At 44.4% G+C, this 24,584-nt stretch overlaps 1 protein-coding gene across 4 annotated transcripts in view; it reads left to right on the plus strand.

The window, feature by feature from the left end:
• Positions 1–61: 61 nt before the first annotated feature.
• SAFB (scaffold attachment factor B) overlaps positions 62–24,584 on the plus strand; it is a 36,282-nt gene continuing 11,759 nt past the window's right edge. For 2 of the 4 annotated variants that reach the window (XM_032394598.1, XM_032394599.1), the window contains exons 1-10: positions 62–395; positions 3,351–3,435; positions 14,808–14,872; positions 14,955–15,161; positions 17,895–17,957; positions 18,521–18,553; positions 20,619–20,646; positions 21,592–22,102; positions 22,526–22,575; positions 23,404–23,498. In XM_032394598.1, coding sequence (XP_032250489.1) covers positions 207–395; positions 3,351–3,435; positions 14,808–14,872; positions 14,955–15,161; positions 17,895–17,957; positions 18,521–18,553; positions 20,619–20,646; positions 21,592–22,102; positions 22,526–22,575; positions 23,404–23,498 — 1,326 coding nt within the window. In that variant the 5' untranslated portion in view covers positions 62–206. The remainder of the gene's footprint in view (positions 396–3,350; positions 3,436–14,807; positions 14,873–14,954; positions 15,162–17,894; positions 17,958–18,520; positions 18,554–20,618; positions 20,647–21,591; positions 22,103–22,525; positions 22,576–23,403; positions 23,499–24,584) is intronic. The other 2 variants (XM_032394600.1, XM_032394602.1) reach the window with 1 other exon arrangement.

Genomic DNA, 24,584 nt, shown 5'->3' on the forward strand with positions numbered 1-24,584 from the left:
GGGACCGTGGCTCCGCCGCCCACTTCACACGCATCTGGGCCGGTTACCGGCGGCGTCGGCTCCGCGCCGGGTGCGCCTGCGCAGAAGGGAGGCGCGCCAGGGCGGCTGGAGCAGTTCCCTCGCAGGCGGCGCCATTTTGTGCTAGGTGCCCAGATAAAACCGGCCCGGTTCTGTGTGAAGTGGGCGGCGGAGCCACGGTCCCTGGAATGGCGGAGACTCTCTCAGGACTAGGCGATTCGGGTGCGGCGGGCGCAGCGGCTTTGAGCTCTGCCTCGTCGGAAACCGGGACGCGGCGGCTCAGCGATCTGCGGGTGATCGATCTGCGGGCGGAGCTGAGGAAACGGAATCTGGACTCGAGCGGCAACAAGAGCGTTTTGATGGAGCGGCTCAAAAAGGTGGAGCTGGGGCCCTGCGGGGGCGGGCAGGAGATGAGAAGGGGGTCCTGGCGGCCGCGACTGCGGTCCCCTGGTCTCAGGGTCCGCCCCCGGTCCCTTGTGGGGCCTGCCTCTGGCCGGGAGCTCCGGGCTTCTCCCGACTCTCCCAGGCCCTAGCGGGAGCTCCCAGCCCAGCTGGGCCCGGGTGCGAACCTCAGCGCCGCCCTGGGAAGGAAGGAACATCTGGGCGCGAACCGGCGAAGGCGCCGCGGCCTTGCGGCGGCGGACGACAGGGCACCCAGGTCGAGGGTTCCTGTTTTCCTCACCGGCCACTGCGCGGAGGGCCTTCCTCTCAGCGGCCCACCCTAGCCTCCAAAAATGACGGGAAACCCGGAAGCCCTCATTTCTTGGGCGAGGTGGGGGGACTCGGCCAAGGTCACACGGCCGTGGAGACGAGGCGTAGGGACTGGGACCCAGGCCGGGCGATTTTCTGAGCCCGCGCTGGCCGCGGGGCTTCCCCTGGAGATTCCGATGCTCCATGGCTCGTTAGGGTCGACGCACTTTGAAGAGGGGTCTAGTTTACTGGGCAAATGTGCCAAGAGCCTGCTCAGAGGTTAAAAAAAAAAAAAAAGCGGTTTGTGAATTTGCAAGCCCTGGGTCGGGGAAATAGCACGGAAAAGGAAGTACTGTTGCGATAGCGAGCAGAAACGAGAGAGACGTTGGTAGGGAGAACGTGAAGACAGCTTCAGGACTTCGCTAGGAGGCAGGCAGAGTGGGGGCTCTCGTCCCTGCGTCTGGTCTTGGGTCTCTTCCGGGTCTCAGAGGCCTGATCTTGGGCACGGAAGACGGTTAACGCTCTCTCAGCTGGTTTATCCCGTAAAGAGAAGGAAAGGTCGTGCTTTCGTGTTAGGATTAAACGAGATTGCATGAAACGGGCTTGGCATGCTGCCTGGTACATGAAGATAACGATCGCTGCCACAATTTATTTTTCTTCTCTGTGCCACCATTTGTTATTTGCAAAACCAGGACTTTTATCCCTACCTTGAGGGGTTCTGAGGGATGGGTGTGAAAAGCATGAGCAGTTAATTAAATGTTTGGGTCCTTCTTCCCTTTTTTCATATTCTCGTTGGCTTTTTTGTTTTTCTCCCATTGACCTATTCTCGTCTTGGGACCTCTCTCGTGTAATCTCAGCATCGCTACCCCCAACCCCTGCAGACGGTGTGATTTGTGACTCTTTGCACCCTCCTGGCTCCCAAACAACTGAAGACCAGGGCATTAATTATTACGGATTGCTATTAAGGGGAAGTAGGGATTGTTTCCCATTTTCTGAATGAGGAAGCTAGGGCTTGAAAATGGTGGGTTGATTAGTCCAGAGTCAGTTGGGTTTTTCTAACTTGATCTTGTGTTTGTTTTACTATGGATACTAACTTCCTTTACTCAAGTTGGGGCAGGTAGTTCATCAACCAAGATGTTCTAGAAAAAATGGTGGAAGGTTGAGGGTTGCCACCAGGGCCTCTAGTCAGCAAAGCCAAATTGGGACCTTTATCCTTTTTACTCACAGTCTGCAAGACTGCAAAGCTGATAGGATGGCATTGAACCTTCCTGTCAGATTGGTCGCTGAAACTGGTATGTGACTTCAAGGATCCTCCATCACTATTACCTCGGAGCCATTCTTCATTTCTTCTCCCTGTTTTCATTTTCTTAGGGGTGTGGTCATAGGACATAAATATCATCAGCGTGTATGTTAATATGCTACCTTATCCAAGTGAGTCTAGAATTACTGATTTTGTTTTTTACTTCTACCATGTAGTTTAGTTAGTGTCCCCTTTTTTTTTTTTGTCATTTTTCCAGAAAGGGCAAATGAGGAAAAGGCGGAAGGAGCACAAAGAGTAGTTTCCCGAGCTCTGTAAGGATGACTCATAGCCTACAGTGTCCCTGGGGATGATCCTGTAAACACTGCACCCAGAGGAGACATATTGAGGGGCAAAATGGTACACCTCCTGTCTGGGGCAGTTCTAGCAGTATTCCAGAATCTTCTTTTGCCAGGAAGAATGGGAGGGACTTTCTGGTTCTGTTTTCCTTGATCCCAGAGCAGAACTCCCAATTCCTTCTCCTCACCCTGGCTTCGGAGAGAAGAGAGATTTTCTTTGTTCCTGGTACAGTTCAGATGTGGAGTCCCTAGGCCCCATTGCAAATTCAGACTTCGATGCTGAGAAACTCCTGAAGATCTGAATTTCTGAAACCGTCTAGAAAAAAGACATGCTATTTGAAGTGGGTTGAAACAGAACTTGTGCTTACAGGATAGTACAGTAAAGAGAGAAAGAGTTATCAGTAAAACCTAAAAGCGAAGCCCAGTATCCAAGGATAACACTGATGACACGCTCAGTAACCATTTGCTGCGGGCCTCCTCGGTGCTATGCGCTGTGCTGAGTGTGGGTGCGGGCTGTTCAAAGGAATGATGAGCTCTTGGGTGGGAGGTGGGGCTTGCCAAGAGATCATTATAATTCTGTATCCTTTCAGATAGGTCCCCTGCTGGTTAAGAGCAAGACCTTTGAAGTCAGTCACAGATGTGAGTGATCTGATGAGGTCGTATGGGTCATGTCCAGTCTCATGGCACACACAGTACGATCTCAGCCGAGTGAGTGTTAGCTGAGTATTCTGTCCAGACAGTGCCAAGTGTAGGGATGGCATGGAGAGGGAGTCACAGAGGGTCGAACAACACGTCGCTGGGTGAAGTCATAGGAAAGGGAAGAGTGTGCTTTTTCCTTTTTGAGTTCCCTTGGGTCCCTAGTCCAGGATGGACTAGATTGTGGTGTACTAAGAAATAAGTTGACTCCAGAGCCTTTGTTCCAAGGTAGAGCAAGACAACAGATGGGTGGGAGGAAGCCCTTTCCAGATCAGCAACCTGAAGTTTCGGTGGAAGTGGAGTCTGCGTGCTGCCTTTTTTGCTAAACTATTTTTTAACCTTCCCTTTAGGCAATTGAAGATGAGGGGGGTAATCCTGATGAAATTGAAATTACCTCCGAAGGAAACAAGAAGACATCAAAGAGATCCAGCAAAGGTAGGAAGGATTTTATAAGCACTGCTAATGTTAAGAACTTTCTTCACAATTCTTTTCTTTGCCAATGAGCCTGTTTAGTTGGCTGTGTTTGGGGTCTGAGCTACCCTGTGAATCCAAAGGGCCTGGAATGAAACTTTGCATTTCCTTTAAGATTCCTCTAGTGTATTTTGTTTTTCTGGTACTTAGGAATTCAGACAGGATGGAAGGGATATTAACATATTGGTTCATTAGGCCTCTCAGCAGCCCTTGTTTATCCAGACTCTTAACCTTCTTTACATAGAGAGTATTTAGGACTGCTTGGGTCTCCTATTTCTCTGAATTTTCTTTTAAATACCACCTGGCCAAACAGTTGTCACTTTCACAGACATTGCTTTTAAAATTGCCTAGTGCATAAATGATGCGTTCATTCCACATGGCATTAGTGATCTTTATCATCTGACCCAAATCTCTGTTTCCCTCTTCTCCCCTTCAGCCTTCCTCTACTACATCCTGGGCTTTAGTCAGGCCCCGAACATGTGCTTCCCTTTCTTGGTCCTCTTTTGCCTAAGCTTATGTTCCTTGCCTACCCCTCACCCCATGTGTCTGCATTCAGGTCCTTGTTCATCAACAGATGACTTATGATCCACCAGTAGCAACTCCTCCTACCTTCAGCCCTCCACACAGTGATGACCTGGTTCCTTAGACCTTGCTTTATTTATTTATTTATTATTTTAAGATTTTATTTGTCAGAGCAGTCGCATATGCACATGCGAGCAAGTGCACAAGCAGGGGGAGTGGCAGACAGAGGGAGAAGCAGGTTCCCTGCTGAGCAAGGAGCCCAGTGTGGGACTCAGTCCCAGGGTCCTGGGATTATGACCTGAGCCAAAGGCAGATGCTTAACCGCTTAACCGACTGAGCCACCCAGGCGGTACTCCTTAGACCTTGCTTTAATGCTAATGTCACTCTGCCCCATGTTAATGAGATTATTGAGGGGAGGGGCTCTATCTTACTTGTCTTTCTTGTTCTTTAATATTTACTTAGCAATTTCATTCAGTAACATTCAACTACTGTTCTTTTTTTTTTTTTTTTTTTTAAGATTTTATTTATTCATTTGACAGAGAGAGACACAGCAAGAGAGGGAACACAAGTAGGGGGAGTGGGAGAGGGAGAAGCAGGCCTCCCGCCGAACAGGGAGCCCGATGCAGGGCTCGATCCCAGGACCCTGGGACCATGACCCAAGCCGAAGGCAGACGCCCAACGACTGAGCCACCCAGGCGCCCCTCAACTACTCTTCTAAGAAAGAATCAGCTAGGGGCGCCTGGGTGGCTCAGTTGGTTAAGTGTCTCCCTTACGGCTCAGATCATGATCCTGGAGTCCCGGGATCGAGTCCCACATCGGGCTCCCTGTTCAGCGGGGAGTCTGCTTCTCCCTCTGACCCTCCCCCGCCATGCTCTCTCTCTCTCTCATTCTCTCACAAATAAATAAAAATCTTTAAAAAAAGAATCAGCTAAAACTGGGCATTTGAACTGTTCTAAAAGTTCTCTTGGTAATTGGTGGCTTTGTTGCTCAGGCCCCCAAACAAAATGGAATATTCATATTACCTGGCCAGTGGTGAAGAATTGGGTTTGAAATGTCTAAGAAGCAGGGACCAGTTGTCAGCCACACTGTATGGTGTAAGCTCTTGGACAACAGCAGTCAGGTGACCTCACTTTGGAATGAAGTCACTTCTGTGGTCCATAGTACATTGTGCATTTTTGGCTTTGCCCAAGTAAATGTCTTTGCCAGGGTAAAGAGGACTGGAAAATCACAGAAAGACAGACTGGTGGAAAATAGAGCCTGTTGGACCTCTTTTTGTGTTTTCTTTTCGTTTTGATAAAAAAAAGAAATACTTGTTTTAAGTGTTGTTTTGTTTTTTAAATACAAGCGTTAAGTAAAACGTAGAAGCTCCTTTTTTCCTAGTAAGGAGGTAACCCATTATTAGAAGGTTGGGCATACTTTCCCAGACTTTTATGTGTGTGTGTGGTCTTTTAGAAATAAATATATAAAGGGGCGCCTGGGTGACTCAGTCGGTTAAGCGTCTGCCTTCAGCTCAGGTCATGATCCCAGGGTCTGGAGATCAAGCCCTGCATCCGGCTCCCTACCCCTCGGGAAGCCTGCTTCTCTCGCTCCCACTCCACCTGCTTGTGTTCCCTCTCTTGCTGTCTCTCTCGCTGTCAAAAAAAAAACAGCTATGCACGTATATTTTCCTTAAGGAAAAGGTCTTAGTTTACAAAATATTTTTTAGATTGTTTCTTTCACTTACCGCATTAAGGACGGATCTCCATAGTGCCTGCAAGTATAAAAAGACCTTTTTTTAAACAGCTTATTGTAACGTTTCTTATCAAGGTACCACAGTTTGGTTCATCAGTCTCCTTTGTTATTAAACTGTTGAGATTTTTTCCAGTTTTGACTTGGCATTTCCAGTTTTCAGTGCTGCCATGAACCAGAAATGTCTCTGTGTAAAGAAATACATTTTTGGGGGCACCTGGGTGGCTCAGTCGGTTAAGCGGCTGCCTTCGGCTGAGGTCATGATCCCAGGGTCCTGGGATCGAGCCCCACATCAGGCTCCCTGCTCAGCGGAGAGCATGCTTCTTCCTCTCCCTCTCCCTGCTGTTCTGCCTACTTGTGCTCTCTCTCTGTCAAATAAATAAATAAAATCTTTAAAAAAAAATACATTTTTTGATAACTTTTTAAATATTTTATTTGAGAGAGAGTGAGCAAGAGAGCACGAGCAGTGGGGAGGGGCAGAGGCAAAGGGAGAAGCAGACTCCTAGCTGAGCAGGGAGCCTTATGCAGGACTCGATCCCCAGGACCCTTGGATCATGACCTGAGTCCAAAGCAGACGCTCAACTGACTGAGCCACCCAGGTGCCCTATTTTGTGATAACTTAATTAGAAGTAGAATTATGGGATCAAGGATATGTGCATTTTATTTTGAAATAGCTACTGACAAGTAGTTCTTCCAACCAGCTGTACTGCTAATATCTCCACCAACAACAGAGAGGGGGTGCCTGTTTAAATTCTCACTGAATGTTGAGGATTATTAATCTTGTTACGTGTTGCCTTTTACGTAGGAGAAAAGTATTATATTTATCTGCATTTTTCCACAGGTAAAATTTTAATTTACATCTCTTTACAGGTTAAACCGCTTCTGGTAATTGGCCATCTGTATTTTCTGAACTGCCTTTAATGCCCTTTGCCCACTTTTCTGCTGAGTTTGTCTTACTGATGACTTCTGAGGGCTTGCAATTGTTTTTTCCTAATTGGTCATTCGACTTAACTTCTTTGTGATGTTTTGGTCATTCAAGTTTTAATCTTTAATACAGGCTGCACTGTCAACCTGTCCTATATGGTTTCTAGACTTTATGTTGTGTTTTAAAAGGCCCTCCTTGGGGTGCCTGGGTGGCTCAGTCGGTTAAGCATCCAACTCTTGATTTCAGCCCATGTTATGATCTTGTGGGTGGTCGTGGGATGGAGCTCCGCGTCAGGCTCAGCGCAGAGTCAGCTTGAGAATTTCTCCCTCCCCTCTGCTCCTGCACATTTGCACACTCTTTCTCTAAATAGATAAAAATCTTTTTTTAAAGTTTCGTTATTTTAAAAAGGTAAAAAAATAAAATGTTCTCCTTTATTTTAAAATTATAAAAAGTATTCTACTTTCTACATTGTAGAGTAATATTTATGGTTTTGTTTTTTTAACTTGGATGTTCAGTTCATTTGGAATTTACTTTTGCATATGGTGTGAGGTAGGTAGGGATCAAAGTATGGACCATTTCTGACAGATTCTTTGTGCCTTTCCCTGGTCACACTCCCCTAAGCCCCCTAACCCCCCCCCAAAAAAAAGTTTGTTGTGATTACTTTATGATGGATTAGTTTTGCCTGTTATAGAACTTCATGTAAAATGAAACCATTCAATACAAACTCTTTTGTGTCTGGTTCTTTGCTTGGCATAATTTGTTCTATTCCTGAGCTTTACAGTACCTTTTGATACTTGGTACGGCAAGTATGTACGTTCTACTGAATTATTTTCGACAACCTTTTATATATTAGCAAGAGTTTAATGAAAATAAGGTTCATTCTTCTGACCCGTTTGAAGAAACTGAAAATGCTTTGAAATCATACTGATTATTTTAATCACAATCCTAGAGTGTATGTCAGGCAATCTCAGCACTTCTCCAGAGTAGTTTCATACCAGTAATCTTTTAAGCAGAATCTTTTGAATTATCAGAAAAGTAAACGTAACTGGAAAAGCGAAGTTTATGTTTGCTTTTTAGCACTTTTCTGATCCTGTGCTGCTTGGCTGTTTGTCTGTTTTGACACAGGTTAATATTAGGGCAAAGATGCAAGAATCAGAAAAAATATTCATATGTGCCTTCATCCAGCCTCCTCAGATGTTATCATTTTACTAAATTTCTTTATCCTCCCCCCACCTCCTTATGTATGTATGTATGTTTTTTTTCATTTCTGAACTACTTCAGAACAAATGGCTGGCATGGACCCTTTTGCCCCCCATACTGCCGTATTGCCTGACAGCAAGGATATTACAGAGCCCTAGTTGTCAAAATCAAGACATTAACGTGGATACAGTTGCCAAAGCTGACATCTTCTTTAGATACTAGGTTCTTTATAGCTCAAAAGTTAAAATAATCCAGGGTCATGCATTGCATTCAGTTGTCATGTCTCTCTGGTTTCCTTTTATCTGGGGCAGTTTCTAAGACTTGTTGTGTTCCTGTATTGCCATTTTTGAAGCGTACAGACCATTTGTTTTGAAGGCTTTGAAGGTTTTTTGAATTGGGATTTATTTACTTGTTCATTCTTTTTTTTTTTCTCTCTCATTAGGTTCAAATTATATACTTTTGTCAGCAGTACCGGAAACTTCACTCATCCTCCATATTCTCTTCCTCCGCATATCCTCTGGAGGCACATGCTGTCCATTTGAGTAACTTAAAGTGCTGTTGGTCAGGTTTCCCCACTGGAAAGTTACTATCTTACCCTTTGTAATTGTATCTGTGGGGAAGATACCTTGAGACTTCTGTAAATATCTTGTTCATCCTCAGCTAGTTTTAGCACCCACTGATTCTTATCCACTGGTGATTTTCTTTTTCTTTTCAGATTTTATTTATTTATTTATTTGAGAGAGAGAGAGAGAGACCACATGAGAGGGGGGAGGGTCAGAGGGAGAAGAGGCTCCCTGCCAAGCAGGGAGCCCAGTGCACGACTCGATCCTGGGACTCCAGGATCATGACCTGAGCCAAAGGCAGTCACTTAACCAACTGAGCCACCCAGGCGCCCCTCCACTGGTGATTTTCTAAATTTATCATCCCTATCTACGTTTATTAGTTGGTTTTCTGCCATAAGGGATGGCTTGCCCTTCTTCCTTATTTATCAGTGAGAAACTTAGAGATTCTTACTTTGTAAGTTATAAACCTTTGTGATGATTATTTTGATGTTCAGATTGTTCCGTGAGAGCCGTTCAAGCTGACTTGTGTGTCTTTTTGACATATCCATATCACTCTTTGAGCACTTTGTTACTTTCTGGCAGAATAGAGTATTCCAGTCTCTTATACTTCCCTGTTGCACCCTGGGAATCAGCCATTTCTTCTAGGCACCCTTGTTCTTTTTTGTGGAGAGTGGTACCTTGTAGGCCAGTGCTGGGTTTGTAAGGTCTGTTGGACTGAATATGCCTCATGAAATTAAATGCTGATGAAGCAATCAAATTAGCCAGTGACAGCTTCAGAAATGTGAAAAAAGTAAAGCTCTGGCTAATACGAGCAGTGCACCAACTAAATTTGCTAGCTAGTTAAAATTGTTGATTAATTGATTCTCTTGGATTTTGCAGGTGGCAGTGATACTTGTGAGTCAAAGAGTTAAGCAAGATGGATATAAAAAAATCTATGTTTAGTGTTCTTAAATGGCAAAATAACAGTAAAAGGAAATATTTAAGACCTGTGACATGACTAATTTTGAGAAAGTTTTCGTAGATGTGATGATCTCATATTAGAAAGTTGTCGATTAGCCCCAAGCTGATCTAAAAAGAAAGTGTACAAGAATAACCAAAATTGGGGCCCCTGGGTGGCTTAGTTGTTAAGCGTCTGCCTTCGGCTCAGGTCATGATCCCAGAGTCCTGGGATCGAGCCCCGCATTGGGCTCCCCGCATCAGGCTCCCTGCTCGGTGGGAAGCCTGCTTCTCCCTCCCCCGCTCCCCCGCTTGTGTTCCCTCTCTCACTGTGTCTCTCTCTGTTAAATAAATAAAATCTTAAAAAAAAAAGAATAACCAAAATTGTGAAAAATCAGTGATGTAGAGTTGCTCTAATTTTAATAGTAGGACATCAAACAGTGGGAAGTTTGGAGATTTGTTCATCTTAAAGGTGGCATTGGGGTTGCCTGGCTGGCTCAGTTGTTAGAGCGAGTAACTCTTCATCTCAGGGTTGTGAGTGCAAGCTCCACGTTGGGTGTGGAACCTACTTAAAAAATATATATATATATATATTTTTTTTTTTTAAAGATTTTATTTATTTATTTGAGAGAGAGAGAATGAGAGACAGAGAGCATGAGAGGGAGGAGGGTCAGAGGGAGAAGCAGACTCCCTGCTGAGCAGGGAGCCCGATGTGGGACTCGATCCCAGGACTCCAGGATCATGACCTGAGCCGAAGGCAGTCGCTTAACCAACTGAGCCACCCAGGCACCCAAAAAATATATATTTTTTAAGATTTTATTTATTTATTTGATGCCAAGACCCTGGGATCATGACCTGAGCCGAAGGCAGACGCTTAACGACTGAGCCACCCAGGCGCCCCTAAAATATTTTTTTTTAAGGTGGCTCTAAGGATTTTTCAGTAGATGATGCTGGAACAGTTGGCTGTCTATCTGATGGTGGGGAAAGGTCTGTTCTTCCTCCTTCCATGGCAAATAGAAATTCTGGCTAGGATAGCACTTTCATAGTCACCGTGGTGAGGGAGACCTGAAATGACACTAAAAGCGAGACAAAAAGGCAAATAAACTCAGTTGTATAAAAGGTTTAATCCTCTTAGCAAAAGACATAAATAATTCAGATGCAACAGGCTTAGAAAAAAGTATTATAGAATATGAATATTTAGAAAACGTTAAGTATTGTTACATTTCAGTAAAGAAAACATGCAGTCCGGTTGGCAAGTAGAGACTATGAATAAGCAGTTCACAGATAAAGTAAAAACAAACATGACCTGTATACAAAAAAAGGTTTTCTTGCTAGTAATTGAAGGAAAGCATATAAAAATAGAATTATCATTTTTGTCTCTCACGTTTATAAAAATTTATACTGTTCCTAATATCCCATATTAGCAAGGATGTGAGGAAATGGGCAGTTGTTGGATATGGTAAATTAATAAAGCCTCTTTGCACTGGGGTCACTAAACTAAGCAACGTTCACAGTATGAAGTAAAAGATGGGGATGGATTAATATGTAGTGCAAGAAAATATTTATTAGCATGAATCTTTTATTAGTGAAGTAAAATTGACAGTGAAATGAGTGTGACTCTTTGAGCGGATAATTACATAAATGTATTTGTATAATCAAATACGTTTTAAAAGTAACAACCTGCCCACATGCATTAGGCCACTTGGGGTGCTGTGTTGGAATCCGAGCAGAAGTCAGAGGAGGTGGTCTAACCGGTGCGTTTGGAGATGATCCCTGAGGCAGAAGTACAGCCAGGAAGAGGAGCTGGAACCCCAGGCGTGGAAACTAGAAACAGGGTAGGGATGCCAGAGCAGGGCAAGTAGAGCCTTAGAGTTTGGAGGCTGCAAACGAAGAGGACCTTCCTCTGGAGAAAGGATTTGAGGGGCACCTTTTCCCTTGGTACTAAAGACAGCATTCTGGTTTATTCTAGATAGCTGTATTTTTCATTCAAATCAATTCTGCATTGGTTTAAGTGCATTTTTTTCCTTTTTAGAAAGTAGGGTGCCTTGGGGCGCCTGGGTGGCTCAGTCGTTGGGCGTCTGTGTCTCTCTCTGTCAAATAAATAAATAAAATCTTTAAAAAAAAAAAGAAAAAGAAAGTAGGGTGCCTTTTCCAAATAGTGCTTCTTGATAAGCTTCCCAGCCAGGGTTATGTTTTCTATATATACTGAAAACTAATTTTTTTTTTTTAAAGTAAGGGGTTGTTTTTGGTTTTCTTTAAAGATTTTATTTATTTATTTGACAGAGATAGTGAAAGAGGGAGCACAAGCACGGGGGAGCTGGAGAGGGAGAAGCAGACTCCCTGCTGAGCTAGGAGCCTGATGCAGGGCTCCATCCTAGGACCCTGGGATCATGACCTGAGCCGAAGGCAGACGCTTAACCATCTGAGCTACCCAGGCGCCCCAAGACTAAATGATCTTAAGACCATGAATTCCGTTGACATTTCTGGTCCTTTCTTATTGAGAGCATTTCCCGCTCCCCCAAGAGGTTTAGGCTGCAGTGTGTCTGTGCTACTGCTCTGGAGCAAAGGTGGTTGTGAAAGTGGAAAACTGATTTTGCTTGTTGGAAACCTGCTGCCTCTCTTGTGAAAGGGAGAGAGAAAGAAAGGGTTGCAAGTTTGTGGTGACCTACTTAGATTTTTCCTAGTAACTGGGATAGAACTGGATAAAAACCAATGTATATATTCTAGAATGATACCAGCTTTATCAAATATAAATCTGTGGAAATGCTGCTGGTGCAACTTCCTGGTATATTTACATAGAGACCATTGAGTTGAGTTCCAGACATTTTTTAAAGCTCAAGGCATATTTTGTCTTAGATATTACAAAATGGCAATGGTGTTCCCAGCCAGCCACTAAGGCTATTTGCACATATAATGTATTGAATTCTACTGTTAGTGTCATGATCTATGTTTTTAAATAATATATTCCTGAAAAACCTTTCAGATTTCCTGAAAGATATTTCTGAATGAAATTAGAATATGGAAATATCAGGGGTTCCTGGGTGGCTCAGTTGGTTGGGCATCTGCCTTCAGCTCAGGTCGCAATTCCAGGGTCCTGGGATCGAGCCTCGCATCAGAGCCTGCTTCTCCCTCTGCCCTGCCCCTGCTTGTGCTCTCTCTTTCTCTTGCAAATAAATAAATAAAAGCTTAAAAAAAAAAAAAAGACTATGGAAAAATCAGGTAACACGTGTAATAAGGAAGTTCTTATCCCTGAGAGAGGTTTTTTTAAAAAACTCAATTATGGGGGCGCCTGGGTGGCTCAGTCATTAAGCGTCTGCCTTCGGCTCAGGTCATGATCCCGGGGTCCTGGGATCAAGCCCCGCATCGGGCTCCCTGCTCCGTGGGAAGCCTGCGTCTCCCTCTCCCACTCCCCCTGCTTGTGTACCTGCTCTCGATATCTCTCTCTCTGTCAAATAAATAAATATAATCTTTAAAAAAAAAAAAACTCAATTATGGTATAAATGATTAGGTTTGGGTTTTTTGTCCTCCTCCCCCCCCCTTTTTTTGCCCTGAATATTACACATTTCATATACTTACAAGCTTAATCCTTAAGTATAAGCAAGTTAATGTCTATTTCTCTTACATTTCTTGAAAAAACACTTAATGGCCTTAAGAAATTCATCTTCAGGTTGGGAAGAAGGTCTTGAGGGAAGTGAGGTTTTTTTTGTTTTGTGACTAAGTCACAAAAGAAGTTGAGCACTGCCTTTGTGATAAGGAGCTATAGCTCCAAAGCACGTAACCTTACTGGGTACTACACTCTGCTTTTGAGACATGGTCTCGTATTTCATACGTGGGATTTTATTCTTCACAATGAAAAGAGTCAATCAGTTTAATTTTAGCAGGCTTGTTCTTAGACCAAAATTTTCACTTTTCCCCTACATTTTTCATTATTACCATGGCTAGTGATTTCCATTTTCTCTTGAGCCGTGGCATTTCTATTATCCTTTACATTTTTCTATTTTTTTTATTCATTCTTATAATTAATACAAAAAATAAAGGCAAATCGCCACATAAAACGCTATTTAGATGAATGTGCCAATGTGCCTGCCCACTGTGAACTGTTGTCTTCAGAACAGATTGTGAATGTTCTAAAATTAATCTCTCCGTAAGAAATACTAAAAGGTTGAGTGAGGGAAGTTAAGGGGAAATGATTTCCTCATTTTTCAAAGCAACGGAGTCAAATCTGTCTAAAAACTGTAATGTGAGCCAGAAAATGAGTCCAGCCTCCTGAACAAAAATACTCAACCTAAGGATAAATTCAGGTTAAAAAGGTATTCCTTTTTGCTTAGAACATTGGCAAGGGTAAGAAATAAAGCTGGTTTTAACAGATTCAGAAAGATTGGCACTTGTATTCATTGTTGATGGAACTGTATGAATTGGAACAACCTTCCTCTGGGGCATCTTAATGATATGTGGGTTCTTTGTTTTTAATAAAAGTCTTAAAAATATACACACCCTTTGTCTTAGGAATGCCATTTCTAGAAATATGCTCTAAAATGGTAATTGCCTATGTACGAAAAGAACTGCCAGGATGTTCATCTTTATAAGCGTTTTCTTGAATTTCCATGCATACGTATTAATTAGATCAATGGTGGTATCTGTATAATGCTGTTAAAGAATATGGAAATAAGTTCATAACATAGTAAGTGACAAGATCACAGAATGATGGTACAGTGTCATTTTATACAGTAAATACAGTGCATGTATATATATAGCAGAATAGAGGAGGATGCCTGTGTATGTCAGTATAACATGGAGGCTATAACTCTAGGTGGTAAAATTATGACTGGCTTTTCTTACTGCTTATTTATAGTTTGTTGTGTCAGTTTCTGTGGGAAAATATGCCCCATGTTTGTTTGTTGTTGTTTTTTTTTATAAGATTTTATTTATTTGACAGAGACAGAGCGGGAACACAAGGAGGGGGAGGGGCAGAGGGAGAAGCAGGCTTCCCGCTGAGCAGGGAGCCTGATGTGGGGCTCTATCCTAGGACCCTGGGATCATGACCTGAGCCGACGGCAGACGCTTAATCACTGAGCCACCCAGGCGCCCCTATGCCCCATGTTTCTTAACTAAAAAACAGCACACTGTATGAAATACTGTCTTCCCCACAGCCAAAGCTACTTGACGCAATGGCCAGGCATTAAAACAGGTCTGATCTGCCTTGACCTTACTAAGTACTCATTTCCAGCTCCTTATACTTGCACAGCCACTTGATGAGAACAGAACCTCTTCTGCTTGAGGGGGTTGGGGGGGGGCGGGCTGCTCTGTCCCGAAAGGCCTTACCCTTCCAGGATTACCATTCCTAAATTGGGAAGTGCTACAGGTGTTGGTGTCTGCTTCTGTGATGCTTAGGGCCTGTAAAAGTTATTGCTTCTGGAAGATACAGATCATTGATCTGGTGCTGTAAACTATTCTCTCTTCAGGGCGTAAACCAGAAGAAGAGGGTGTGGAAGACAATGGGCTGGAGGAAAACTCTGGGGATGGACAGGTATGTGCAGCCTTGTCAGTGAATGAACTTGGTGGATCGACCTACGGCAGTCATGTGATGGTTGTGTTTTGTTTTGTCACAGGAGGATGTTGAAACTAGTTTGGAGAACTTGCAAGACATTGACATGATGGATATCAGTGTATTGGATGAAGCAGAAATCGATAATGGAAGTGTTGCAGACTGTGTAGAAGACGATGATGCAGATAACCTCCCAGAGTCCCTGTCCGATAGTAGAGAGCTAGTCGAGGGAGAAATGAAAGAGCTTCCTGAGCAGCTTCAAGAACATGCTGTAGGTAACTCGGCAGTGTCTCTCTCTAGGATGCACCGTGAATGTATCCGTTCCTCAAATGTCCTGAGAGATGATAAGGTTTATATTTGGAATTGAGCCCTTTTACTGCTAGTTCAGTGGGATTGTGCTTAATCTGTTCACGTGTAAAATCCAGACAATCTGAAAACACTTTGTTGAGAAGTGTCTCGGTGAGATCCAGGAGTATGTGGTGTTTGCATAATGCATCATTAAACATTTCAGGGATGCTCTCAGAGACCTTCCTATTACAGGAGCTTGGTCTGTGGTGGTATGGTTCGCATGCCTTGAAAATAGCAAAATAGAGGTTGAAAGTTGACCTTTTCCTGATAGAGCGCTGATCCGTGCCTTCCTCCTCGTCAGCGTTTCATAAAATAAGCTTTGACACTGTCTTCAGAGCTTTAGTTTTTTTCATTTTAGAAACAAATCTAATTATACTACAATTATAATGGGTACTATTTATTGAATTCAGTTTGCCAGGCATTAGGCAGATGTCCTTCAGTACTTTAACAAGAACAGGGCATATGTAGATGATATCTTGCCGATTTTCCACTTGAGGAAATCCGGGAGTAAAGAGGTAAAGAAGTCTCTCCAGGCAGCCCACAGCTCCGAAGAGAATAAGAATTAAGACCAGGCTAGGTCCAGAGTCTGTGTGCTTTAACTCCTACATTGCGTTGACTTGGTGCGGATCATTTGTTGGATTATTTCTGTGAGGATGAGTGTTTGTCGGGTAGACCGAAAAGGCAGTGAAAATCAGCAGCTGTCAGGCATCTCAGTAGCAGTCCTTACGTGTTGGTTCCTGGGAGGTGCCTTGATTTCTTAGTGGCTCTCAGATCTCTTGCAGTGAGTGTATCGAGTCGCCCCACGGGAAAGAAGCCCTATTTTCTGCTAGTGGATCCGCTCCTGCCATTCGTTAGAATATTTTTGCATTTCCTCTTAGAACTGATTCTGAGTATCCTGAGAGGTAGTAGTTTGTCATCTTTGAATGGGGAGTTTGATTTTGAGAATTGACTGTCATTTTGATACAAATAGGGTGTGTAATTTTATTTTTTGGTGTAAGTCTCATTTGCTGGCTTCGTAGAAAGTACCCAAAACACTAGAGCAGTGATACAAAGTACATACCCTTCCTTATTAGCTGCTCTTTCTGAAGGCTATTTTCCCCCCCTCTGATTAGAAAATAATACCTTCAGTCATAAAAGCCTGGAAACATCCTACATGTTTGCCAGTGATGGTTAATTAAAATTAGTGGAAGTAGGGTAAGTTAAGAATTGAAGACCATTCACTAGAGGTCTGACTTAATTTGCTGAGTGACCTTGGGCAAATTACTTAACCTCTCTGGACCTCACTTGTAAAAATAATAGGTTTTGGGAGGATTGAATAGATGAACATTTATTAGTAGCTTAGATCTAAAGTCATCAAACTGGCCAACAAGCTGTTGGAACATAGCCATACCTGTTTGTGGCAGTCATCCGTGACACCTGATTTCTCAAACAATAGAGTAGTCATGACAGAGACCATCTGGCCTGCAAAGTCTCAAATATTTACTGTCTGGCCCTTGGTAGGAAGTTTGCTGACCCTGATTTAGAACTGTGCCTGGCATACAGCAACACCATAGGGCTGTTGTTGTTACTGTAAAATTGTAGTATTATTTCCAGTAATACAATTATTACTGTTACATAACCATGTAAATGAGATAAGTAGATTCATATGAACTAAAACAATTTTCACGAGGGAGGTGGAAATATGGCAAGGGACAGAATGTGCTGCCGCTCAGAGTGCACAGAGAAAGGAGAGGTGGTCTTGCACGCATGTGTGCGGCACTCTTTGTGAGCATGTACTGACTATCCGAAGACGATTGCATCAGGGGAAGGAAGGAGTGGTGCAAGGGTGGTTTCCTAGTCTGATAAACGTAGTATAGCCATACATGTTGTTGCTAAGATACTTGAAAATTACCCCCCCTTCCCAAAATATAACCACCTTGGGGCTTCACAGCAAGCAGTTTAAATTATTTTGGTTCTCACAACAGTACTATTATGAACCTCCCTTATGTGTGTGGGGAATCCCCACCTTATTGGGGAGAGCTCACCTTTTGGAATAGAAGGTCAACATACCAGTCATTTTTCCCCAACAGAGGGGCCTCCGTGGGCCACCTGCCTTGGCAGTCCTGTGTTCCTGTCCCCACACTCCAGTTTGGAAATTGATGAGGCTAGGAGGCTGGTGCTCAGACATGCCATCTCGGTCTTGGCCAGAATCACCTTGGGGCAACGGGCTCAATAGCAGTAGCATCCAAGCTTGGAGAAGTGGTGGTGGCCCCAGAAATCCCAAGAATCCATTCTGCAGTCTGTTTCTGGACCTTGTTCACAGAAGAGCAGCCCCCAAACCTAGTGTTGCGACTGACTTGGGAGAGTCTGTGTACTATCTAATTTTAATCTCTTTTCTGCTTAACTTAAACTTTGTTTTTCTTTCTTCGCTTGGCTTACATCTTAAAACCCTCAGTGCTACCATAGTGGGTCTCCCAGTCTGTTTGCAAATACTATATACATTTATAACATTTTTTTAAATCGAGGTGAAGTCAAGCTATAATGCTGTTTGGATTCCTGCATCATGTTTGGAATTTTGTCATAAGTGATTTTCATGGCTATTACTTTTCATTTTACAGATGTAGTGTCATGTTACCTAATATTGACATTGTAAACTGTATTTTTGTTTATTTTACAGATCGAAGACAAAGAAACCCTAAACAATTTAGATACTTCATCATCTGACTTCACTATATTACAGGTAAATTGTATGTCTCAGTAATTTTAGAATCAAAGGTTAGACTACCATTTCTGGAGACCACTTCAGATGTTGTATGGCCTTCCCAAGTAAAAGTCATTACAAGGTTTGTTTGACCTATTGGCATTTTCAGAGGGCTTCGTTTTCCACTTTCCCCAAATACAACATGCTTATTACAAAGGACTCATCATCGTGGCTTCCCCTACCAGCACTGTGGCTTATCTATAGCTGAGAGGGGGGCCTGTCTGGGGACGTTCTTGTTGATTTTGACTGCTGGGGGAAGAACTGCCTGTCTGATCTGTTCTGGGTGGCATTCTCTGCAGAAAGACTAGGGGGAGATGGTGGCGGGGGTTGGGGGAGCACTCCCTACCTAGGAGATATTATTGGGGTCCAGATGAGGACGCAGGAGGGTGGGGCGGCGAGAGCACAGACATCACAGCTGGGAAAGGTGGCATCTTGGGGGGTCTGGTTCTGCCTTTGGGAATTTTTCTCGTAGAAAATGCACAGATTTCCTTTGATGACTTTATCGTCTTGACTGTATCATCTGTGTAAATATTAAATCTTAGATGAGAACAAATGAGATGTGGACTAACTTTCAGGTAGGATTTACATAAATGTGGGTCTTGAGTTTCCTTTTAATTTTTCTGCCAGCCTGCCTAGATATATAAACCATTGGAATAAACTTAGCTGGGTAGCTATCTGATTTTCGTTGGATTGGAAAGTTTTGCAAGGAAATGAAAATACAGTCAGCTTTTGCCAGTGTTTATTTTTGTTTTGGGGGTTTTTTTTGTTGTCATATTTCATTCACCTGTATGCTTAATTAGAAATCCTCTTTCAGATGCAGTCTCCATTTGCTTCAGCCAGGCAAGGGCAAGGTTAGTTATTGGCAAGTCAGAAACCCAGCTTCAAGGAGTGTACAAACCTCAAGAAAGCATGGTGGAACCCAGCCTACCTTTAGGGCTGATGTCTCTCTCCAGCTGCAAAGTGACACCATCCATTCCTGGCCCCGAAAGGAAATGGGGAGCTGGGTGTCATTTTCTCAAGTCTTTCTAGGTCCAAGACTCCTGTGTTAAAGTGGAAAATACATAAACCCTTCCAGAGACAAACAGGGATAGATTTGTTTCTCTCTGGAGAAAGTTAAAGGAGAGAATTCTTCTGCCTAGAATGATCTTTGGCTTTAGTAGTGGGGTTAAATCTCAGAGTGGGGTACGTTGCATGAAAAACAAAATACATAGAATGAAGGTATGAGGAAAGTGAACAGTTTCCTGGGGCTTTTCAGAATGGCAGGCCGGCTCCCAGTGAAGGTGTAGACCTCCCGCCCCCATGTCCCAGGCGTGTGTTCGTGCCTGTGGTGTGTTGGGCGTGTGTGCAGAGATGAACATCGCCATCCTCATAGGGCCCTTCCTCCCTGTGTGAAGTACACACCAGCCATGTTGGGAAGAGACCTGTGCTGACATGGACTCCTGCTCATACAGCCATTGTGCAGAACGTGGCTCTGCTTTGTGTCCTTGAGGCAGTTTGTCAGCCACTCTGTGCCAGTCTCCCAGTTTGGAAGGAAGGATGATACTAAGAGTACCAACCTGTTAGGACTGTCTGATGATTAACGTGTGTGTGTAAAGGGCTTAAATATGTGCCTGGAACCTAGTCAGCGCTCATCAGTATTGGCTGGAATTCCAGGATGAAGTGCCTAATGCAGAGGGTCTGTAGGCACTGAGGACCCCATAGTGAGGGAAAGGCTCTTCCTTAGTGGGGCAGCCTCTGAAGCCATTAGGAGAAACCTTTCTAGGAGGAGATGGCCTCTGAGCTAAGTGCTGGGGGATGTGTGGGACTCAGCTGGGGGTGAGGAGGGGTATAGATGGACCTGTCAGGGGAGAGTTGGTGTGAGGGGCCATTGCCAAAGGCCATAGGCCACGGAGGAACCGTGTGCTCACCATGGTGGCAGATGGATAGGGAAGGGATGGTAAAACCGGATGCTGTTGGAGGCGAGGAACAGCAGTGGTCTGGATTGCTAGGGCTTCCTGGGAAGGGTTTGGGGATCTTTAGGAATTAGAGGTGGCACAGTGGAAACGCCGGTGGGAGAGATAAGGGAGGAGTAGTGTGTAATCCTGGAGAGAGCGCTCAGGTGACCAGGTGCAGGCATGGTAGGACCATGAGAACTGAGAGCAGGGGTCATACCACCTGTGCCTTTATTCCGTCACTCTCTGAAAATTTCAGAAGTTAATCTACATTAAGTGAAAAAAAAAATGATAAACGTCAGGCATTCTGTTACACACTGCATGTGGACAAAAACACTGCCCTCTTGGCTTTTTTAAGAGTTCGGTCCAGGGGGACAGACGGGCATGTGATGCAGTCATTGCCATGGAAAGTGATAATGTTGCCAGGCGCTGGAGAAATGAGGCAGCACAAACAGGAGCAAAAGCCAGATCCCAGGCCCCTTGAGAGCAGCCCAGGCAGAGGGGGTGGGGTGGGGTTTGGGGCAGAGGCAAGCGAGGTGCAGTGTTGTGTGTGGGCTCTGTCCTGAATGTGAGTAGGTTCTCCACCTGTTGTGTTTGTGAGTTCCTTAGTACGTGTTTTAGAAATTCCCTTTTTAGTTATAGTTTTTGGTGTAAAGAAGCTGTAGGTTTCATTCATCTGGCACAATCTTATTTATGTTTTTTGTTGCAGGAAATTGAAGAGCCATCTTTGGAGCCAGGTACTGTTAAATGAAAAACTTACCAGCGGGGGTTTAGAACCATTCTAGCTTTCCACCTTCTCTAATTTAAATTCTTTAATTTTAAAAAGTTGCCTTACTGTAGTATACATTGTTCTAAAGGTTTACGATCCAGAACATACCAGGATCATAGAGATTGGAAACCCAGCCATATCACCAGATCTGTGAAAGTGGCTCACTTCTCATGTTACAGAATGTATTGATGAGATGAAACAATCTCATGCCTTTTTAAACGTAAACGGCACTTAAACGAACATAGAAAGAGTTTGCATGATGCCTCTCACGAGCTAATACCCGTGCTCCCCACAAAACAGATCTTGTGATATTGGGCAGTGTCTTAACTTTGTGGTTTTTAATTCAGGCAGTGCAGGTAGCTGTAGGGAGATGCATTTTAACACATTGAGACATAACTGGATTCCAGAAGAGGAAAGAGTTTCTTCATGAGAATTCCAAACAAATGCTATTCACTTTCTGGACTGCAAATATCTCAGAGCACCGATGGAAGAGATTCTGGTTTTCATGTTGGACTGTTCTGTTAAAAGAAATTCAAAGAAATTTGGAAATTGAGCTATTCAGTGAATGGTGATACATTCAGTTAAGCACCTTGGACTTTGGAAGCTAAATTCGGAAGAGTCCTGTGTAAACGACGACAGAATGAAGACTGTCAAGAATCAGCCAGAAGGTTTTGGGGGTTAAATCTCTGGGATGCTTTTCTCTTCCATGTAGCGTAGCGGCTTACTGTAGCAGTCGGTTGGAGTGCAGGTAGTGTAACCGGTGTAACTTTGTGTACCCGCGGGTTTTCCAATCTCTGTGTAGCTAGCAGTTCTCTTCGTGTTAGTGTGGCAGCCGTGCCAGTTCCGCATTTGTGATTGCTTTATTTCCCTGGTAATTAAACCTTGTGCCATTCTATTCCTGTTAAATCCGTAGAAAATGAGAAAATACTCGACATTTTGGGGGAAACTTGTAAATCTGAGCCAGTAAAAGAAGAAGGTTCCGAGCTGGAGCAGCCCTTTGCACAGGATACAAGTAGCGTGGGGCCAGACAGAAAGCTTGCGGAGGAAGAGGACCTTTTTGGCAGCGCCCATCCGGAGGAGGGTGATTTAGATTTGGCCAGCGAGTCAACAGCACAAGCTCAGTCGAGCAGGGCAGACACCCTGTTAGCGGTAGTGAAAAGGGAGCCCGTGGAGCAGCCAGGCGATGGCGCGCGGACGGACTGTGAGCCTGTAGGGCTAGAGAAGCCAGTTGAGCAGAGTAGTAAAGCCTCAGAGCACACGGAAGCCTCTAGCGAGGAGGCCGCGGAAGCGCCCCCGGAAGCCTCAAGCCCAGACCCCAGAGATAGCAAAGAAGACGTGAAGAAGTTTGCTTTTGAAGCTTGTAATGAAGTCCCTCCGGCTCCTAAAGAGTCCTCAGCCAGTGAGGGCGCTGATCAGAAAATGAGGTTTGTTTTTTCTCAGTTTTAGACCAGACGCTATCTCCTTTTCATTGGTCATTTAATGACACACATAAGCTGTTTTTTCTGCAATTGGCCAGCCAGACTGATGCAATTGTAGTTTACTTCTAAGCAATGTTTTATTTCTCTTTGTTTATTTTAAACTGATTACATAATCTTTTTTCTTTTCTCAACCTATCATGGTTGTTTTCTTTAAATCTTCCTAATTATCTTTAGTCCAGCAGAATTAATTAACTCCTATGGGTCTGAAATCTTATGGTTAGGTCAGATTTCCAATACAAGTTTGTCGGGGTATCATTTTTTCAGAACTAAATTTCGGGTAGGTATGCAACCTCAGCACGTGTTTTATAATTTTGAGTTTGTTTCGTCTCTACTTTTTCCTTCTGGAGTGACATTATCTTTTGTCTCTAGTTCTGTCGAAGATGACTCGGATACAAAAAGGCTTTCCAAAGAGGAAAAGGGTAGGTCACTGGGGTGACACTGGTCTCTTGGAGCATGTTTGGCCTTGGCAGCAGTGGGGTTTCTGGTTCTAGTTCATTGCGTACTGCGTTTCTTAACCAGATTTGCCTCAGCCTTTCATGAAGCCTTTCTCCACTCCTCTGCTATTTACTCTGCAGGTTTTGGGTTATAGGGAGCAAGCCAGGTCCTCAGAGTTAAGGTATCGATCTGAAGCAGACTCCTGCTTTGGCTAGAGCAGTTTGACACTTTGAGCTCATTAATCCTGACTGACCCTCTGATTTGCTGATTCCTTAGCCTCAGTGACATTTGTAAATGGAAAAATTTTTTCTGATTTCAGATATCTTGGGGTTACCTGGTACTTCAGATTTATCAACACCGTATCTGTTATTAAAATCACTAATGGAGAAGACATTTTGTCGGTTCAGATTCCTTCTTAGCAGCCTAGAATACAAACAAGGGATAGGTGGGAAGGTATTTGCGACAAGAAAGAGAAGCCTCTGAATTGGGTTCATCCTGATAGCAGCTGTTTTATGTTCAGAAGCCACCCCACTGGGCTGCCTAATGCCATTTGGTGACTTTCTGAGGGAGCAAACTTCCCATGGTCCTAATAGCCCCTGACTCACTATATCGTAAGTGGCATTGCTCGCAGCCCTGGTGAGCCTAGTGTGCCATTTGCAAGGGTTTTGCGAGGACGGGGGCAGGCCCTCCTGCCTAAGCTGGCTTGGGTTGTGCTGGCAACTGGAGAGCGCCTGGTTTGGAATGACTTCCATCTTTAAGATTCAGGATCCTGTGAGTATGGTGTTTCTGACCAGGCTTTTCTTTTGAAATAGGTCGTAGCAGTTGTGGTAGAAATTTCTGGGTTAGTGGACTTTCTTCTACCACCAGAGCTACAGATTTGAAGAATCTTTTCAGCAAATACGGGAAGGTAAGACCGGGGGTTTTCTGGAGAAGAAAATGTTTTGAAGCCAGTGTAGTATGGCCTTTACATGTAGATGATTGTCCCGTCTTGGTGACTGCTCTGAACAACACCTTGCCATTCTTTAAGCTCACATTTGCTCATGGCTTGTGAAGGATCTGTCTGTCCACGGTTAGAGGTGAGAGAGGTGGAAGCTCCCAGAGCCCACATCAACTTAGTATTTTTTCTTCCTTTTCCCCGGCCCAAAAGCCACCACTTGAATTTTAGAGGATTTCCTGAATCCATTTCTAATGGTTTTGAGCCTTAAACTCCAGCTCAGGGAGGGTTTTGGGGGTTGTAGCAGAGGGCAGGGTGGGGAGAGTGCAGAACTCGAGTGAGGCTGTGGAGAGGGGTTGTGAACAGGGCCCGTGGAGTCAGATTGGTCTGGGTAGCTAGAGGCCACAGCTCTGCTGCTCGTTTGTGTGGCCGGGAGCATGTCACTTCCCCCATGAACCTCGTTTCTACACTTGGGGGCCCTGAAAGTTGTTGCCTCCCTGAGATGATGTGTGTGGCTGTAGCAGAGCTGTTGGTGCCTCCGCCCCATGACTCTCAGCTCACCTGCTCTCACCCACAGCTGGGGCAGCTCTGGCCACTTGTCCTCTGCAGCACTTGCCTGTCCTCCCTCCCGGCTCAGGCCGTGAACTGTGGCAGTGATGGATAGATGCGCCCACCTCCCCCTGCCCCCAAGGCCTGCTGCAGTTCCCTGTGTGTTTCAGAGCACCTGTGTTGGGTCTCTTCCCTACTCTTCTTCACCATCCCGGGCTCCTTGTCTCAGAGGTAGCTTTTGGGGCAAGCCAAAGGCACGGACCTTTGTAGTAAGGGTTCGACCAGTCCCAACAGAGAAAACCAATAGTATTTACCTTGGTTATCGATGTCCGAGAACTAACGAGTGAAATTAAATATGACGTGGTTGTAGAAAGAACTAGCGATTCCCTGAGGCTCAGTAATACAAGGTCGGCCCCTTTGATGATTCCACTGTGGCCCTCAGAGCAGATGGGTGCTCTCAGCAGGGACATGTCACCTCGGAGCCTCCAGTGTCTTGGGTGCATCGCATGC

Source organism: Phoca vitulina, unplaced genomic scaffold (genome assembly GCF_004348235.1).
Source record: "Phoca vitulina isolate PV1807 unplaced genomic scaffold, GSC_HSeal_1.0 scaffold81, whole genome shotgun sequence".
Taxonomy (NCBI): domain Eukaryota; kingdom Metazoa; phylum Chordata; class Mammalia; order Carnivora; family Phocidae; genus Phoca; species Phoca vitulina.